Source organism: Myotis nattereri (genome assembly GCF_964212035.1).
Source record: "Myotis nattereri genome assembly, chromosome: 8".
NCBI lineage: Eukaryota > Metazoa > Chordata > Mammalia > Chiroptera > Vespertilionidae > Myotis > Myotis nattereri.
The window spans coordinates 44,873,149-44,894,097 of NC_138083.1; the positions used below are offsets into that span (position 1 = coordinate 44,873,149).

Genomic DNA, 20,949 nt, shown 5'->3' on the forward strand with positions numbered 1-20,949 from the left:
ATTCCCACAATAGTTATATAAAGGAGTGCAAGGAATAGGGCCAGAGGTACCATACAAGTACCAAGAAGAACATCATAGTAGATGTTATGTGCAAGTTTTGCAATGGATCAAAGCCTTGGTTAAAGATGATCAAGCAAACACAGGTAACAAATATAAAAATAGCCGAACCGGTTTGGCTCAGTGGATAGAGCGTCGGCCTGCGGACTCAAGGGTCCCAGGTTCGATTCCGGTCAAGGGCATGTACCTTGGTTGCGGGCACATCCCCAGTAGAGGGTGTGCAGGAGGCAGCTGATCGATGTTTCTCTCTCATCGATGTTTCTAACTCTCTATCCCTCTCCCTTCCTCTCTGTAAAAAATCAATAAAATATATTTTTTTAAAAAAATAGCTAAACTGAACTACCTCAAAATTAAAAACTCCTGTGCATCAAAGGATACAATTAACAGAGGAAAAAGGCAACCTACAGAATAGGAGAAAATATTTGTAAATCATATATCTGATAAGGAGTTAATATACAGAAAACTAGTATATAAAGAACTCCTACAGCTAAACAATAAAAAGCCAAAACCCACTTAAAAATGGGCAAAGAAGTTGAATAGATATTTCCCCAAAGAAGACATACAAATGGCCAACAAGTATATGAAAAATGTTCAACAAGTTTAATTACTAGGGAAATGCAAATCAAAACTACAATGAGCTACACCTCTCACCCATCAGGATGACTCTATCAAAATAAAACAAAAATGGAAGCAGAAAAGGTTTGGCGAGGATGTAGAGAAATTGGAACTCTGTGTACTGTTGGTAGGAATGTAAAATGGTATGACTCCTATGGAAAATATTATGGCGGTTTCTCAAGAAATTAAGACTACAACTACAATATGATCCAGCAATCCTACTTCTGGGTACATATATCTGATAGAACTGAAAGTAGGGGCTCAAATAGGTAATGCACACCCATGTTCACTGCAGCATTATTCACAATAACCAAAGGGTGGAAGCAACCTAAGTATCCGCTGATAAATGAAAGGAAAACAAAATGATCTATATATATTAAACCCTAATATGCAAATAGACCAAACATTGGAACAGAACCGGTTGCTATGACGTGCACTGACCACCAGGGGGCGTGCGCAGAACATGGCGGGCGTTGGCTGCAGCAGGATGGTGGAGCAGGTGAGTGGGGGTGCCAGACCAAGGCGGGGCACCGGTCGCTGTCATCAGAGTATGCCTCTGGTGGTTACTGAAAATTCTTTGCTCCTACGCATTGCAGTCCCGCCCAGCACTCACACCTGCTGCCAGCGCCGACCCCTGCTCTGCTCACACCCGCTACTGGCGCCGGAGTCGCCGCTTGCACCCACTGCCGGTGCCTGGCGCCAGCTCCAATCACTTGGTGCCATCAGTGGGTGCAAGCACCGGCTGCTGGCCACGATTGCCCATCAGGGCTTCTCCACCTCCCCCAGCTCTTGAGGAGTGATTGGGGCTGGCAGCCACCTCTCGCACCTGCTGCCGGTGCTGCCGCTTGCACCCACTGCCAGTGCCAACCCTACTCGCACTCGGAGCTGGTACCGGAGCTACCAATCCCACTCTCTGCCGGCGCCCAGCACCAGTCCTGATCACTCAGCACCTCAGCTGGTGCAAGTGGCAGCTGCAGGCCCCAATTGCTCCTGAGGGCTTCTCCACCTCCCCCTGCTCCTGAGGGGCATTCGGGGCAGCCGCTCCCGCTCGCACCCACTGATGGTGCCAGCCCTGCTTACACCCGCTGCTAGCACTGGCCCTAATTGCTCAGCGCCATCAGCGGGTGTGAGCGGGGCTGGCACTGTCAGCACGTGGGAGCGCAACAGCAGGAGCGGGGCTGTCAGCAGATAGGGGACTGGGGGCTGCAGCGGGAGGGGCCGATCGGGGGCACAGAGAATGGGCCCAGACCCGCCCCTGTGCCCATCACAGCCTTACAGCCCACAGTTCCTTTCAAGGTGCACAAATTCGTGCACTGGATCCCTAGTATATACATACAATGGAATGTTATTCAGGATTCAAAAAGAAAGAAATCCTGACACATGCTACAACATGGCTGAACCTTGAGAACATTATGCTAAGTGAAAGTAGCCAGTGACACAAGGACAGATATTGTGTAATTCCACTTAGATAAGGTACCTAGAATAGCATAATTCATAGAGACAGAAAAGAGAATGGCAGTTGCCTGGGGCTGGGGTAGGGGCAAATAAGGAATTTTAGTTTTGCAAGATAAAAAAGTTCTAGAGGTTGGATGCACAATGTGAGTATACTTAATACTGAAATACACACTTAAAAATGGTTAAGACGGTAAATCTTATGATATATATATAATCACTAGAGGCCTGGTGCACAAAAACTCGTGCACTCGGGGGAGGGGTTCCTTAGCCTTGCCTGTGCCTCTCGCAGTCCGGAAGCCCTCAGGGGATGTTCAACTGATGGCTTAGACCCAGTCCCCGAGTAGGCCTAAGCTGCATTCTGGCCTCCCTCTGCAGGAGCTGACCGGGCGGGCTGATCAGGGGACAGCGCTGGTGAGCGGCTAGCCCCGCCCCCCCATCACTCTTCTGCCACCGCTGGTCACCCCCCCCCCCCCATTGCCATCCCCTCCCTCTGCCCGCTGGCATGCACCTTGCCTGGTCTTGGCGCTGCCTGCTCACTGGCCCCACCCCCCCACCAACCAGTTATTCTGCTGATTTGCATATTATACTTTTATTATATAGAATACTTTTTTGGTGTTTTTTAAAAAGAATTTTTGTGAGTTTATTTGACCCAAACATCACCATAATTTTTTAAAAAGAAAAAAAAAAATCTATCTAGGAAAATGAGAGTGAAAGTTAGTGAAGGGCCTCCCAGCATAGGAGGTGAAACTGCAGGAAGCAGGAAAAAGCCATGTCTATGTCTGGCAGTACAGAGTGACTTCCAGGGAATGGAAAAAGAACTGAAGACTGGCTGTTAAGGCTGTGACACCAGGCACCCATAGGACAACGCTGTAATGACCCTGGCAGAGCTAACTCAGCCAGTGCCTCCACTTCCAGACACAGTCCCTCCCCTCCCTCCCCCACCTCACCCTGGAGTAAACTTGTTTAACAAAGGCGGTCAAGATTCCTAACTCCCAGGCAATAATTCACTCGTGAAAGTAACATCCAAAATACCAAAGTTCAAGTATAACCAAAAAATATGGCTCCTCATTTATAGGCCAGTAGAATGTACACTGTTGCTTTGTATGCAAGGGAGTCCAAGTCTCAAAGGATGCTTTCTAGAAATTTCTAGGAAACGTATGGTTTCTGAAATCCAAGTAATTTATCCCACTTCACAAACACATGCATTGGGCTTTTTCACCTCAATAGCTTTGCCCATATCCATTCTGTCTGTCTAAAATACTCTTTGCAAACCTCTGAGTCCACTAATTGAAATTATATCCTCCACTGAAGGCCCAGCTTAAATGCAGACGTTGCACAGCTTTTTCAGTCACTGAAGCCTGAAGTGGCCTTGGCCTCCCTTCAGTATTCACATAGCCTTTATCCAGTGCTGCTTGCATTGTAATTATCATGCTCCGGAGTCTGTGCTAGACCACAATCTCCCTAAATGCAGGGCCAGGTAGGTGTCAGTCAGATGCTTCCCGGCTGGAATGACACTCACCCTCACAAGTTATACATTAGGTCCCTCCACTCAGCGCTTAAATTCCCCACATCCTGATGAGTGAGTCTCTCTCTCCAGCCACAGGGCATCACTAAGCCTCGAGGCTGGCAATTTCATTCACTTTTGGGGCCTTGCCAATGCCTGAGAATACTTTACACATTGTGAGTATCCACTATGTGATGTTTTTTCTGAAGAAACTAGAGGCCTGAGGCATGAAATTCGTGCAACAGTAGGCCCTTCCTTCCCCCAGCTGCCGGCACCAGCTTCCCTCTGGCACCTGGGACCCAGGCTTCCCTCGCAGCCCTGACTTCGTCCAGAAGGTCGTCTGGAAGGACATCTGTCTAATTAGCATATTATGCTTTTATTATTATAGATTATCTATATATTAAATGCATATACAATGCAAAAGAATAAAACAGTTATGTCACATTATTGTGTAATCCTAATCTTTTAGAGCCAGTTTCATCCTCCGTAAAATGGAAATAATTATATTTTCTTTGCATTACTGTCATGAGAATTAATGAAATAATATACCTACAACTCAAAATACACTGTGGGCAATAAATGACTTTTTAATACTAATTATTATACCAATTTGTAGCAAAATAACCCATCCTCCAATTAAAACTGCCAAATAAATTTCACACTGTAAACTGAACAGTTTCATTTTTCTAAAGAGAGATGGAATGATGATGAGAACACAGATTTTGGAGTGATCTCTGAACTCCCAGATTCAGGCTGTGTCCCTGCACCTTCCTGCTGTCCTGTCCTTCTCTCCACACTTAACAGCTGATCACATGTCATCCTAGGAAAACATTTGCGAATATGTTAGTGCCAAGAATTTGAGAGATAGGTCTCACTTCCTGAGGCTTAAAATAACTGTTACTTGCTAAGCTTACCTCAAAAATCAATTTGGCATCTTCCATATATACTAAGATATCAATTTACTTTTTCCACTGGACTGTTAAGAATTTCTGTGTGAATATATACTATACCTTGTTCCAATATCAAGCCAGCTGCCATAATCCTTGACCAAGAAGAAAAAATGCTGTGAAATAAAACAAAAGATGGTTCCATGAAAAACAAAGGCTGTTTAGATTTAGTTGGAAAAACAATGTTGTTTTAGGATTATTTGTTTCAGATTTCTGACGCCTAAGAACCACTATATGACTGGAATCAATACGAATTTGTCTATTATTTAAATTTTTGCTTTGACTAAAACGTGCAATCGTCTAAGAGCCAGAAATAGCATTACCATTCAATCAAATGAATGCAAAAGTGAATTTTGTTAATAACTAGAAATAAAGAAAATCAACTTTTATAGAAGGCATTAAATAATACCAAGGACCTCAGTGAAAAGAAGCCGTATCATCATATCATCCATCCATCAACCAATATTCACTGACCACCTACTATGTGCTAGTCACTGTGTTAGGTCCTGGAAGTAAATGCTCTTTCAGAGGGTGTATAATCCGGTGAATGATGCAGTCAAGTTACCGAATGTGTGTGTGTGTGTGTGTGTGTGTGTGTGTGTGTGTGTGAGAGAGAGAGAGATGAGTGTGATCACTAGAAAACTCAGGCCATTAAGGGGCACAGAAGAAGGGGAACACACCTTATTTCCCTGGAATATAAGGGAAAGCAGTTCATTAAAAAGTCTAAAAATCTAAGTGAAAGTAAGCGTCAGATGAAAGATGAGATTGGGGAGATGTGAGAAATATGTTTCTGACAGAGGGAGTAAACTATATAACTGTCAACAGTCCAGGTAGAGCTTGGCAGGTCCAAGGTGTGGCTGGGGTAGAGAAAACAGGAGAGATAGGTGAGAGATGATGCCTATGGAGTAAGCAGAAGCTAGACACAAATCACTTTCTAAGTTAAATTAAACAATTTGACTCTTTATATAAAATTTGAAATCAGAGAATTTAAATTCCCTTCTGTTAATATGTCTTGCCTATTGCCACTTTGTGAATAAAACTGAAAGCTGATTTACTCTAACGTTATGTGTGGTCAATTTCAGACAGATAGAGGCATACCTCATTTTATTTTACTTCGCTTTATTGTGCTTCACAGATAGTGTGTGTGTGTGTGTGTGTGTGTGCCTTTTAAAAATAAATTAAAGACAAGAGAGTCTCCCCCAGCAAAAAGATTATGGCTTACTTTATCGTGATGCTGCTTTATTGAGGTGGTCTGGAACTGAGCCTAAAATATCTGTGAGGTATGCCTGTACTGAAAATCCAGTTCAATACAACATACAAATGCTCTCATCTAAATCAAATGACTAGGAATCTAATGTGAGAAGTTACTGCAATTGCTTTCTCTAATCACTTCTACATAGGATTAGCACAGTAAAGACTTAACCATATCCAAATAGAGGCCTGTCTCTTGCCCAGTTCCTGAGAGGTGATTTCTGGGCCCTTGGACTGTCATGCCTGGGCCCTTGGTCACTGAAAGGTCATGGAGATGAAAGGTCAGCCATGGGAACAGCATGAACACAAGGCTCTGGTGACAATGGCTGGCAGTGCTCTGTGTACCGCCACACACTGATGCTGAAAAAGGGGTGTTGTACTGATTCTCCAGGGAGAGCACGACAGAGCTCTGTGCCTGGACGCCTGGACCCTCCTGGCCTCTGCCCTCTGTCTCTCTTCTCTGGGCAGACTGTAATCTGCATCTTTCTGGCAATAAATCATAGCTGTGAATATAGCTGTCTTCTGTGAGTCTGTGAGCCCATCTAGTGAATCATCCAACCTGAGGGTACACCCTGGGTTGGGAACCCCTAAACTTGCAGGTAAAATAGGTTCTTTTTGTTAACACATTACGTACAAAAGGCCCACCTACATGCTCCTCACTCTGAATTCATTTATTAGCGCTACCATTTTGATAACATCTTCCCACTTGAAAAGCTCCACTTACTCTTTCCTTCCACTTCTCCCTCCCTCCTTTTCCCTTTCTTTTTCAATCTGAGAAAATAGTTAAATAATCGACATTTCAAGTAGAAAAATAATGTATTGCCTAAACCTAAAGTTAGCTTTTCTGTTAACTTCCTATGGAAGTTCTTTCAGACACAATGCACCATAGAAGACTAGGTATAACATGAGAGATTCAAAAAACGTAAAAAAAAAAAAAAAAAAAAAAAACCACAAGAAAAATAAATCAAGAAGACTTTTCACACTTTTTAACAAGAGTACTCTTACTGTATGTCTTATAGAAAGAAATTTATATGTGTACATTATTCCAGCACTTATAACTTAGTATCTAAAGATTCCACGTACAGAAATGAACTCATATTTATCTTGATTAAATTAGCTTCTCAATCTTATTTATACTGAATATCCAAGAATGTCTTACCAAAGCCATAATGTCTGATATGACGAGAACCATGAGAAAAAGACTGAAGAAAAAAAAAGAAAAATTACACATAATACAACAGGCACATTTTTAAAGCACATTAAAAGTGAGAATAGTCAAATAACCCAATATTCTGTATTTTTGCTTTTGAAAATATTACTTTCGACAAAAGCTCTTTTCGTATTAGAAGAATCCTATGTATCCTATGCCCAGTTTCCTCCAATGGTAACATTTTACAAAAACATAGTACAGTATCACAACCAGGAGACTGACATTGATACTGTCAAGATACAGAATGCTTCCATCACTACACTTCCCTCATGATCCTCTTTTACAGCCACACCTATCCTCCTCTCACAGAGCCCTGTCCAGTCCCTAACCCCTGGGAACCAATGTGTTCCCTGTTTCTTTAACTTTGCCATTTCAAGATGCTGTGTAAGTGGAATCATTTATTAAAATTTTTTTTTATTGATTTTTAGAGAGAGTGGGGGAGGGAGAGAAACATCGATGTGAGAGCAGAACATCATTTGGCTGCCTCCCACATGCACCCCAACCAGGGATGAACCCCCAACTTGGGCATGTGCCCTGATTGGGAATTGAACCGACAACCTTTCAAGTGTACAGGACGGCGCTCCAACCAATTGAGCCACACCAGCCAGGGCAAAAGAGAAGACATTTATAAAGCCTCAACTTTGTCACCTTTGCCTCAGTTTTTCCCTTTGTGTTGAGTTTTTCACTGCATTGGTCTCAGGATAGAGTTAATACACATGTGTATACAGGAGTGCATGTGTACACACACACACAAACACAAAAATATACATATGCATACATACACTCATTTTGATGAGCCTTCTATTTCTCACTCCATAATGCCCCAGCTCTTTTGATTTAAACATTAATTAAAATCTCTTCTAAAAAATGTACCCATTAATAAATGCAAGAAAGTACCTATTAGTTACCAGTTTTTATTCCATCTAAGTAACTATCTTTTATGTGATATTGACAAGGTTTAAATGCTTTCAATATTAACTTTATGTAAATATCCTGCAAAAATATACAAAATAAAACTAGAAACCAGATTTCTACTATTTTTAAACAGTGGAAAAAATATGTTTCTTTTTTTATTATGGCACATGCATAATAATATGCTAAGCCCAGCTCTAGCTTAAACTCATCAAGAAGAACATGCAAATTTATTCTAATATTAGTTACTTCTTTCAGCACTGAATATGCTAGTTTGATTCAAGAATAACAGAACTGCTAAAAAGCTTCATATTTATCTCGTGTCTTTCAGTCCAGTGCTGATAAGGCAATTTTATTGGGTAAAAAAGAAAATAATAGAGTTGACAGCTTCTCTTCCAGAGGCTTGATTGCTGAAGACTGATTGCTCCAGAAATTCCCCCAAACTCAGAAAGAGTACTTTCCATTCTGATTGTCAAATGTGTAAAAATCAAGACTAAGAAACAATGTATATTATTGACATTTAGGAGTTAATTTCAAGCCATGCAAAGTGAAATAATGTTAATAGATTTTTCTAATACATATTTAAGAAATAATCCCCAAAACAGACTAATATCCCTCATTTGTTTTGTAGGCACAGTTATATCTATAACATACAAGTTATTCACCACAAAGATTTAACATTTATGTTTTACTATTTTGTAAGGAGGCTCTTCATTAGCTTTAATGATATTCTAATAACATTTCATTGTTAAGAAAGTGTATTTGTCTACCAGAGGCTCTGATCAACTGATTTCCTCTAATGAAATTGAACTCTAAAAGGGTGAAGTATCTTTTTTTCATTTTTATAATAAACAATCTATGTTACAGTGTCTTAACAGTAATCACACCAAATACCCTCAAATGCTTATCCTCATTTCCAAAAAGTGTACAAATCCAATGTTTCTTAAATATTCACCTTACCTTTTTGATGATAACTGGGTAGTTAATTGAACGGCTTCAAAAGCACACATCACCAGAACAAAGGGGATAAAAATCTGTTTAAAAGAACAAAAAATGATGCCATGAACAGCCGAAGCATATGAAAAGCTTTTTTGAAATAAATGTTATTCCTGTTTATAGAAATATTTCAGTTTCTCAAATAACTTTTATCTATATTAGTGTAGAGTGAATGCTGAAATAAAACCATGACACCAATGACACACAGAACAGTGATGAAGCTGATTTTAAAATCTACATCAACAGCATACACAATATAAAAAATAACAAATATCAACACATTCCAAATAAAATCTATACAAATTTTTGTTCCACATAACTACTTATATTAAGGACCATGTTCAAATGCTTCGAAGAGGGTGTGAAAGGCACAGAATGGCCAAATCAAATAAATTTTGGAACCTGATAATTGGATTCACTGATCCCTGAACCCATCTGGTTATTTGATATTATAACTCCATAAACATAATTCAGCTGCTTTACCATTGCTTTGGTTGTTTTATGTTAATGCTAATTTATGTTTATAAAATTCATATCCCTGTAAAAAATTGTAAAACAATGAAAAAGGAATAATAAAATTTATAGAGGTTGAAAATCCATAACCCTGAGCTAACACTGATAATATTTTGAGATGCTGTTATCCAATGACCAATTAATAAAAAATATATATTACTTGATATTTTTAAAAAGAGGAGAGTGAGGCGATATGGAAAAGAAATGTTCAAGACTGCCTAAGATTCCTTTTCAAGTGAAGGTTATGTGACTACACGGAGTTCAGGACGACCTTCGCTCCCAGCCACATCTGCAGAGAGAGTCTTGAGGTGCATTATGTCAGTAAAGCTCACTGAATGAGGACAGAGGCTAAAGGTCTAGCATTCGAATGAAAACTTTTGCTTTTATTTATTTACTTTTTAAATTAAAGGCCTATGGTTTTTAAAAGACTGAGAAAAGAACTACCATTATAAAAAATGTAAATTAAGGAAGCACATGATCTAAAATAATTCACTAGGGAATGGGACACAAGATAATGAACATCTTTTTAACATTTCTTAAAGTTACATTTGTATTAGTGCAGTAACAACAAAAAAATAGGATATTAATCCTATTAAGAGATACATACTTTTAACAATTATTACTTTTGTGATCTGAACAGAAGGCAATCAGATTTTTGGTAGATATTAGTCATTTTATCTAAACAAATATATATATAATTGGCCCTCTGTATCTACAGAGTCAACCAACTATGGATTGAAAATATTTGGGGAGAAAAATTACATTATTGCTAATATGTACTAGAGGCCTGGTGCACGGATTCATACACCAGTGGGGTCCCTCGGCCTGGCCTACACCCTCTCACAATCCGGGACCCCTTTGGGGATGTTGGAGAGTTGGTTTCAGCCCGATCCAGACAGGAGGGAGCCTGATCCCCACAGGCCCAATCCAGACAGGAGGGAGCCTGATCCCACAGGCCCAATCCAGACAGGAGGAAGCCTGATCCTCTGTGTTGAGCATCTGTCCCCTGGTGGTAGTGCATGTCATAGCAACCGGTTGACTGGTCATTTGGTTGCTTAGGCTTTTATATATATAGTAGAGGCCCGGTGCACAAAAATTTGTGCACTCGGGGGGGTGGGGGGGCCCTCAGCCCGGCCTGTGCCCTCTCGCAGTCTGGGACCCCTCGGGAGATAACGACCTGCTGGCTTAGGCCTGCTCCCGGGTGGCAGAGGGCAGGCCCAATCCCTAGGTGCAGCCTCTGGTCGGGCTCAGAGCAGGGCCGATTGGGGAGTTGGGGCACCACCCCCTGTCATGCACAGAGCAGGGCGGATCGGGAGGTTGCGATGCCACCCTCAGTCACGCTCAGGGTAGGGCCGATTGGGGGGTTGGGGCACTGCCACCTGTCACACTCAAGGAAGGGTCGACAGGAAGGTTGCAGCGCCACCCCCTGTCACGCACAGAGCAGGGTCAATCAGGGGGTTGGGGCGCTGCCCCCTGTCACTCACAGAGCAGGGTCCATCGGGGGGTTGGGGCTCCGTACCCTGTCACGCACAGAGCAGGGTCGATCAGGGGGTTAGGGAGCTCCCCCCTGTCACGCACAGAGCAGGGCCCATCAGGGGGTTGGGGAGCTCCCCCCTGTCACTCACAGAGTAGGGCTGATAGGGGAGTTGGGGCACCGCCCCCTGTCACACACAGAGCAGGGCGGATCAGGGGGTTGAGGCGCTGCACCCTGTCACACTCAGGGCAGGGCTGATGGGGAGGTTATGGCTCTACCCCGTCACACACAGAGCAGGGCCCGTGGGAGGCAGCTGGGGCGCCGCCCTCTATCACCCACAGAGCAGGGCTGATCAGGGGGTTGGGGCGCTGCCACTGTCACAGTCAGGGCAGGGCCGATGGGGAGGTTATGGCTCTACCCCGTCACACACAGAGCAGGGCCTGTGGGGGGGTGTTGGGGCACCGCACCCTGTCACACACAGAGCAGGGCTGATCAGGGGGTTGGGGCGCCGCACCCTATCACACACAGAGCAGGGCTGATCAGGAGGTTGGGGCACCGCAGCCTGTCACACACAGAGCTGCAGGGCGATCAGGGGGTTGGGGAGCTCCCCCCTATCAGGCACAGAGCAGGGCTGATCAGGGGGTTGGGGCGCCTTCCCATCACGAACAGAGCAGGACGGATAGGGAGGTTGTGGCCCCGCCCCCTGTCACACACAGAGCCGGAGGGCGATCAGGAGGTTTGGGCACTGCCCCCTGTCACGTCGATCCTGGAGGCATATTACCCTTTTACTATATAGGATAGAGGCCTGGTGCACGGGTGGGGGCCGGCTGGTTTGCCCTGAAGGGTGTCCTGGATTAGGGTGGGGGTCCCCACTGGGGTGCCTGGCCAGCCTGGATGAGGGGATGATGGCTGTTTGCAGCTGGTCACACACCCTTCAGGGTGGGGGTCCCCACTGGGGTGCCTGGCCAGTCTGGGTGAGGGGCTGAGGGCTGTTTTCAGGCTGGCGGGTGACTGAAGCTCCCAACTGCTCCTTTTTTTCTTTTTTCTTTTTTTATTCTGGGCCAGCTTTAGCTCTGAGGCTTGGCTCCAGCTCTTAGGCCTCCGCTGCTGAAAGCACGTATCTGGTGTGTTTGGGTTCTATAATCGAAACACTGTTTCAACTCCAGCTCTGAGATTCCGGCTGGCTGAAAGCAGGTTTCTGGGGTTTTGTTTAGCTTCTATATTTGTAACAATGTTTCAAACTGCAAGCTCAGAGGCCGGCAGCGGCAGGTGGGGAACGTTGGAGTCCTCCTTCACTGAAGCAAGCAAGCCTCATGTTCGCTTCAAGCTGCCTGGCTGCTGGCCACCATCTTGGCTGGCAGTTAATTTGCATATCGCCCTGATTAGCCAATGGGAAGGGTAGCGGATGTATGGCTAATTACCATGTTTCTCTTTTATTAGATAGGATATAGATGTAGTTAGGCCTAATAATGGTTGCACTGTACTGAAAATGCATAGACTTTTTTTCTGCCATTATTCACTAAACAAAACATTGTAATAACAAATTATATAGCATTTACATTATATTAGCTATTATAAATAATCTAGAGATGATTAAAGTAATCAAGAGGATGTGTGTAGGTTACGTATATGCAAATACCACACCATATTACATAAGAGTTGGAAGCATCCATAGATTTTGGTATCTGCAGGGTGGGTGAGGGGTCCTGGAAGCAAACCCTCTCAGATTCCAAGGGAGGACTGTACTAACTATGTAAAATGTGCCAGGCACTATGGTAGAGAGAATAAGACAAGCATAATGACCCTAGGGATGAAGGGGAAGTACACTAATTACATTTCACCGAAGAGAATGAACCCCTGATGAGCTGAGAATTATATTGGTATCCTTAGCACCTAGCTGGTGCCTGGCATGTTACTGAATGTAAGCAGTCAACGGCATATTTGTTGGATGAATGAATCAATTCTAGGTCATGGATTTGGGAAAAGATTAATATGGTCGATAGTCTTGAGGCTGGGGAACATGGATCCGGGGACCCTTAAATCTTGAGAAGTAAAGCAGTTTTGATCTGTACTGTACTTCCTCACAGGCTTTAATCACCTTTGATAGCACTTCCTGGGACTAACACAGAATTTCTAGTTTTTTGAAGTTTAGTGAGTTTAAGAGTGAAACAAAATGATTAGTTATATTTTGGAGTAAAGGCTAGAGGGCCCCACTTCCCATTCTGCAGTGTCTGAGACAGAATCTTCTTTCCATGCTATTTAAATTTGACACAATGACTATACATAACCTTAATGTTACATAATGTTATATAATCTTAATGTTACAATGAGTTCATCATATTAATTAATTAGTATCTTAAGAAAATAAGAAAACTAACCTTCCACAACATCAGGGCTCCCATCATAAAAGGACTAAACACAGTCAGAAAGCAGTAGACAGAGGCAAGATCAAAGCTAAAGAACCAATATAAAGAAAAATTATTTTAGAATTTACACTGTAACTTTAAAAGAATGTCTACTGAAAATGATGTTTAAATGAATTTTCTAAAAATCTCTACTTACTAAAAACACAAACATACAAGGAACATTATGAAGCCACTAAAATGAATGAGGTATATATCAATCCCCACAATATATCCTTCAGTATAAAAATCAATTACAAAAATTACAATTGTATTACTTTTTGGAGATATATATATATATATATATATATATATATATATATATATATATATTTTCATTTAAAATTACCTGTTAATAGAAGCTATATTCCCAGTTCCAAAAAATGCTGTCACTAAGAAGAAAACCTAAAAAGAGTTAAGGAAATGCCAAAACAAGACAGAATTCATATAAATTTCTTTTTCATTTAGAAAAGATATGCCTCTTCTACTATGAGAGCAATTTGCTTTCTCATTTGTACACTTGATCATATATTGTTGCAAACGAATATAACATGTCTTAAGAAAGAACCAGATTGAACAAGCAGTGTCCTAAGAACAATGAGGTCTGGGAGGTCACCCTCACTTGTCACTAGTAATCTTGGGAGGTACTGTTTTCCTCTTCCCTAGCATACGCAAATAGGATTATTGTGCCCACAGTTGGCCACTAATGATATTTTCAAAAGGAGAATGTAGACCTAGTGCATGTGATAGACATTTTCAGCTAAAATACTGTCTCAATTCATATAGATGCTTGCTGTGTGGCCATTACACAAGTAAATATCATGTTTTAAAATAATTCAGTAGAGAATGAGACATGAGAAAATGTCAACTATATTTTTGACATTTCTTAAATTTACATTTGTATTAGTGCTGAAATAAAAAGTAGATATTGCCCTGGACAGTATGGCTCATTTGGTTGAGAACACTTTGAGTGTCATCTCGTGCACAGGAAGGTCACATGTTCAATTCCCAGTCAGGGTACATGCCTAGGTTGCAATTCGCTCCCTGGTTGTGGTACATATGAAGGCAGCTGATCAATGTATCTCTTTCACATCGATGTTCCTCTATGGTGACTTGAGCCTTAAATGTACCCATGGATCCATCCATTCAACCAATCAACTAACCGACCAACATTGTCTGGTGTTTATCAGAAGCAGAGCTAGGCACTAAGCCTATAAACATGAATGAAAGAGTCTCCAAGTGATCAGATGGTGACTAAGATTAAGCTGATATATAGAAGTATATGAGAGAAATTTTAAGATAAATAGTGGAAAAATAAATGAGTCACAAATCAGTAAATAGGTGTGATAAAAAGCTTAGGGTTTATTAAAATAAAGACTATTCAGTGAAAGATGAAACAGGAAATACAGATTGGTGGCATATTAATAAAAATCTTTGGGCTTTATTGTGGAGACAATGAAGAATTAGCAAACATTTTAGGTGAATGATAAAGAAATACCAGTACCAGTGTGCTATCCAGATCAGAGAGAGAAATAATTAGAGGCAGAAATCCTTGTCAGGGACAGGAAATTCTGAACCGGCGCAGTGGAAGTGGAAATGGAGAATGAGGACAGACATTGGGACCTCAGAACTGGATAAGGAGCAGTTAAATCTGACAACAAGTTTGATGCCTTGAGTGGTTGAGAGTATGGCAATGCCATTAAATGTAATGAGGCCTGCTAGAGAGCAACTTTGGAAAGGGGTGGGCAGTTGTCAGCCAGTTTGGGACATAGATCTGGTGATGCCTAGCAGAATGTTGGAAATATGGCTTTTGAGGTCAGGAGAGAGGTCAAGACTGGAAAAGTAGATCTGAGTTATGTTCACAGAAGTGTTGCTCAAAGCTATGGGAGAGGATGACCTTTTCCAGGTACAGTAAGAGGAGAAGGCTAACAATTGAATCTAGAGAAACACATGGTTCAAGATCAGACAGGAAGAATAAGTTTAAGTGAAGGAGAGCAGAGATTATATAAAAAGCTAAGAAGAGACCATGTCCTGGAAGTCAAGGGAAAAGAAGAGAGAAGCCCATGGAGTTAAATGGTACAGAGTGATGATATAAAGCTGAACAGATTAGACTGTGCCATCAGGAAGCCCTGCCAACACTGAGAGGACAGCTTCAGCAGACACCTGACACATAGAGCTACAATGTGCCACACACTGTGTGCCAGGCTTGAGGGTATAGTACATAAAGGGGAGGAAATGGTAGCAGCAACTATAGATTTTTCTTTCAAGGAGCTTGGAAGTAAACAGAAAAAACAAAATGAAGCCCTAGCTTGTTTGGCTCAGTGGATAAAGTGTGGGCCTGCAGACTGAAGGGTCCCGGATTTGATTCTGGTCAAGGGCATATGCCTGGTTGCTGCGCAATCCCCAGTAGGGGGAGTGCAGGAGGCAGCCAATCAATGATTCTCTCTCATCATTGATGTTTCTATCTCTCCCTCTCTCTTTCTCTCTGAATGAATAAAAATATATTTAAAAATAAACAAAAAACCAAAATGAAGTTATAATTTAGGGGGTTGCAGGATTCAAGGAAAGGAGTGTTTTACTTGTCTGTGCTGAGTGGAAGGAACCTGCAAAAAAAAGGAGAAGGCAAGATTGAGTGTGAAAGCAAGAGGTAGAGGAGAGCATGGGCACATTTGTTTTCTGGACCTGTAAGGTCCAGCCCTGCGCCATGGTAAGTTCAAAGGAAACACCTCCCTATGAATTTCTTGAAGCTGGTCAGCCAGCCTTTTCAAAGTGAGACTTTATTCTGCCATACTGTCTTTCAAATTTTGAATTCTAGTAACTTTCACACAACATTTCCTCTGATGTGATCCAAAAACCTTGTGAGGTAGATTTTACATGAGTATAGTATAGGATACACATAAAAGATGCAAACTAAACTCATAATGCAGTTTCTTCTAGGTGAGGAAATTAGATTGGAGTTGGGAGTTGAGACTAACTTTCGCTGTAAAGTTTTAATTTTTTAAAAAAATGTGACATATGTGACAAAATATTAACTGTTGATATATGGATGGTAGATATACACACATATTTATTTATGCCAGCCTTTATGCTTTTTTATAGTTTCAAAAATTTCTTAACAACGTGAACTATGAGAAAATTATGGTTGAGAGGAGGGTTAAATGCTCTCCAAGGTAATACCATTAATGGTGACAGGCAGGGACACCTTCCACATTCTTACTCCATTAAATGGGGGGTTGCAGCAACTGAAAACAAAAGCCCAAATGAAGGATACAAGGAAAAAGGCCCTACGGATGTCATCCAGATAGAGCTGTCGAAACTGGGTTATATCAGTATTGTAGGAGAAATGGATACTGGTGACCTGGGAGAAATAAGAAACACATGAATGCACTGTAACAGTTCCCTTACTTCTACCCCCACAGGCAAACTGACAGTCTAAGTTACAACGGCTAGAAAGATACCTTGTACTAACAACAACAAAAAATCAACAATAAATCTTTTCCTACAGCTTAATTACACCTTAATAAAGTCGCCAGAAAAATAAAATATGTTGCTAATTATGTACTGAACAGAACTGTAGTATTGCTATATGTGTAATAGAAGTGAGAATTGAGCTTTTTCTTATCCTATATATATGCTTCACTTTTAAATCCCTATATAATTCTTTATTTTTCTAAGACCTGATTTCTCAGTGTCCTGATCTTCTCGAACCCAGGTATGGTATGATATTAAAAAGCATGATAAAATTAAATATCTGTTTCTTTGTTCTTCTCTTAATTCTATTTGTAGAGATATCATTTCTCTTTATAAGAAAAACAAAATATTTTCTGTCTTTGGTAAAATAGAAAGTCATTCAATTCCAAGAAGATAGGTGGATTCTTTCTTTCTTTCTTTCTTTTCTTTCTTTCTTTCTTTCTTTCTTTCTTTCTTTCTTTCTTTCTTTCTTTTTCTTTCTTTCTTTCTTTCTTTCCTCCCTCCCTCCCTCTCCCTCTCTCTCTCTCTCTCTCTCTCTCTCTCTCTCTCTCTTTCTTTCTTTCTTTCTTTCTTTTTTCTTAATTCCTCACACTCCCCAAAAAATCATGAGTAAGTTTAAAGGGAGACTTTCCCTATCCCTCACTCTCCATATAATTGCCAATAAGTTCTTAGGATGCTTTCGTACTCTTTCCTAGAAAAAGGAACATCTGCTTTCAGGTAAAAAATAGAACATAAAAAATGAAACAATAAACCTCATTTTAAAATTTAATATTACAAATGTTAATATTTAATATTTGCTTATTAGAGTTTTTAATATTTAATATTAAGGACAGCCTGACCATTTACTTAAATTTGATCAAAATGTATTATTTTAATATTCCAGGACTGAAAGTTAAACAGTAATTATTTAATATACTTCAATAAAGTTTCTTCTTTATTGAAATTAATTATTCTAAATTACCAATTCCTCTCTATAAACTCAAGTGGAACCAGTTAAGAACAGATCAACTATGAAAGAGTTGTTCTGCAATATTCCTTTTACCTGACCTCAGTAAAACTATAAATATTCTATCACTAATTTCTCATAATTACCTCAGTTCTAAAATGAAGGCAAGAGACATCAATTTAACGCTCTACCAAAGATAATAAAGGTGTCCTTAAAATCTGATTGGCTTTTAGGAAATTCATTGTATACTGTGAGGAATAAACAGTCCAAGATTTGGTCTGAGACCACAATCACTAAGGTGACAGAATAAGCATTTTGGATTAGGATTACTAGAAGGAGAAAAACAAGGCAGGGAACATAAATGACCTTTCCGATCAAATTCATTAACTGATTTGTGACAACATAAATATTCTTCTAGATAAAATAAATTGAAAGAAGAAAAATTAGATGTAAAGATAGAGGAAAATGGGATAACATCCCTCCTCCTCCAATCCTTCACCTATATTAATGTTTTTCACATCAGTGATTCTCAAATAATCTCTTTAAAAAGCTCATCCTCTATAATGTCTATAAAACAATAATATGTTTTTCTGTTATACGTAAAAAATTTTCTTACAAACTGTTTAACTTAATTACTAATGATTTAAATAGCATAAAATTTTAAGTAGAAAGATTTAATGAAATAACATTGTAACTTCCTTATAGAATAGAGTATTTTAATATTCTCAGATAAATGCAACAATGATTTTGACAATCTACCTTCTGTTTGCAGGAAACACCAGATTGTTGTAGGGTTTCTTGTTCCATATGTATCCAGACAAACATCAAACATGACAACACTAATGGGAAGAGAGCCTCATACCTAAGAGGTGGGTAGGGGTGGGGTGAAAGTGGGAGGGTAGAAATGAAAAGACAAAAACATTAAACAAATTAAAATGCAAATTTATATTGAGAAGTCTTTTTCAAAATTAAAATAATCTTAATATTTCTAAGGCACAATATCATAAAACTTTTAATTTTTCAGAAGAAGTAGAAAAGAAAAGTAGCATTTAAATATCAACTCCAACACCATCTGTTTTTGAAATATATTAAATCTTGAGATCATGACATGTTTAAAATAGTAGAGATATTTAAAAATAAATTATAAAGTAAATGACAGATACACACACACACACAAAAAGAAAATATACAAAGGTAAAAAGACAATTTCCAAGTTGAATTATTAATACCTGGTATACAGAAAAAAAGAGCAAGACAAATGTTCCAAATTTAAAAAAAAAAAAAAAAGGCTGCCATATAGGAACATAAAACTCTCAAAAACAATAAAAAAGAGCCAATAAGTACACAAAAGTATGTTTGATCTGATTGATAACTGTTATGGAAATCAAAATAATAGGGAGATACCATATTCACTTATCATATTTACCCAAAATTTAAAAAAGTAGTGTTGACAAGAGTGTAATGAAAAAAGAAATAGCATCCTCTCTGTATAGGAATAAAACACTTTTTGGAAGGTAATCTAACACTGTGTATCAAGAGTCTCAAAAATATTCATATGTTCTAACCCAGTATTTTCATCCAGTGTGTCGCAGCACACTGGTGTTATACAAGAATTTTTAAAACATGCAATCCCAAACTATTTAGTCAGAGGCACTAGCCTCTTTTTCCTTAGATTCTCTGCTCTAAATACCATCCATCACTTCAAGAAATTCCCTGAAAACATAATCAGACACATGCACTACAATACACATATGAAGATGTTTGTTGTGATATTGTTTACTGAAGGGAAAAACAGAAAACAACCTGCTCTCCACAGGTGAGCATGGTACATCTCTAGGCTGGAACACGAGGTGGATAAAGGAGAAATGTTCATGAGATAACCCAGTGATAGAAGCCTTTTCCAATCCTTTTGGGCCTTAGTTTGGGATAACCTTTGCAATCCCCCAAACCTCTACAACAATACTTATCACACTGTTTTAATCATGTTTCCTTATGTGCCCTCCCTGATAGTTTGTACAACCTTTGTGTCAGTCTCGTCACCCCTGCAGGCCCAGGTCACAAGCTTTTGTTGACTGGAAATTACAAAACAAAATCAAATAAACCAACCCAAACAAAAAACCCCTTTATTTCTCTTTCAACTTTTCCAACTCTTGAACTCTATTCCTTCCATATGGTACCATTTTCTAAACATGAGAAAGCAAAATAAACAATATGCTTTAAATTCTACCACAGATCATAAAACTAAAGCACTGAAGACTGGGCAGAAGGAACACGTGGGTTTGAGGAAGCACACACGATCGTTTGGTATAGAAGACTGAGGATGAAGAGATTACATACACATAAGGAAGTATCACTAATTTAACAAGCACAGAAAGTTATAAAAAGCTACATCATTTCTGACCTGTTAAAACAGCATTTGATATTTTAAAATAAAAATATCAAATCTTGGGAAGAATATGATGAAATAGGACCCCTCAAAGGCTGTTGGTGCTATTATAAATTGGCATTGTTCTTAAGTGAAAAGCAAACAAACAACAGTTCATACTTTCTGGCCCACCTATGCTACCGATTTATTTCCTTACAAAAACTATAAACTATGATTACTTTCTTTTGTAAAATGTAGATGAATAAATATTCCTATGGGACTTACTTTCTCTCTCTCTCTTGCTCTCTCTCTCTTTCTTTCTTTCTTTTTTTTTGTTAATCCTTAACTGAGGATACTTTTCCATTGAAAAAAAATTTTTTTTTAGAGAGAGTGCAAGGGTTGGGGAGAGACACAGAGAGAGAAACAGTGATGTGAGAGAGACACATCAATGGGTTGCCCCCATATATGCCCCTGGCCCGGGGATTGAGCCTGCAACTGCGGTACATGCTCTTGATCAAAATTGAACCCAGGACCCTTCAATCCGTGGGCTGATGCTCTATCCACTGAGCCAAACTGGCTAGGGCTTCATTTCTTTAGAGAATCAATATCTTGTATGAAATCTGCATATCTGAATTAATATACTGAAACACCAGTAAAATGTCATAGTGCACATAACAAAACCATACTAAATCTGGATCCGCTAGTTAGGTCTCTGCAAATCGAACAGGGCTGAAAGGCATTTAGCTTTCTTTTATAGTGTGCTAAGGGATCATATAAACAAATTTCAGAGGGAAATTTTAACCAACTAAGGAAATTATTTTCAAATACTAT

At 40.0% G+C, this 20,949-nt stretch overlaps 1 protein-coding gene across 1 annotated transcript in view; it reads right to left on the reverse strand.

The window, feature by feature from the left end:
* The window catches only part of PIGN (phosphatidylinositol glycan anchor biosynthesis class N), an 83,409-nt gene that overhangs the window by 7,885 nt on the left and 54,575 nt on the right, over positions 1 to 20,949 (reverse strand). Inside the window, exons 23-29 of the mRNA XM_081096652.1 lie at positions 18,513 to 18,615; positions 16,608 to 16,694; positions 13,686 to 13,741; positions 13,313 to 13,388; positions 8,912 to 8,985; positions 6,989 to 7,031; positions 4,642 to 4,694 (exon numbers count right to left, since the gene is read on the reverse strand). Of these exons, the coding sequence (XP_080952778.1) occupies positions 4,642 to 4,694; positions 6,989 to 7,031; positions 8,912 to 8,985; positions 13,313 to 13,388; positions 13,686 to 13,741; positions 16,608 to 16,694; positions 18,513 to 18,615 (492 nt within the window). The remainder of the gene's footprint in view (positions 1 to 4,641; positions 4,695 to 6,988; positions 7,032 to 8,911; positions 8,986 to 13,312; positions 13,389 to 13,685; positions 13,742 to 16,607; positions 16,695 to 18,512; positions 18,616 to 20,949) is intronic.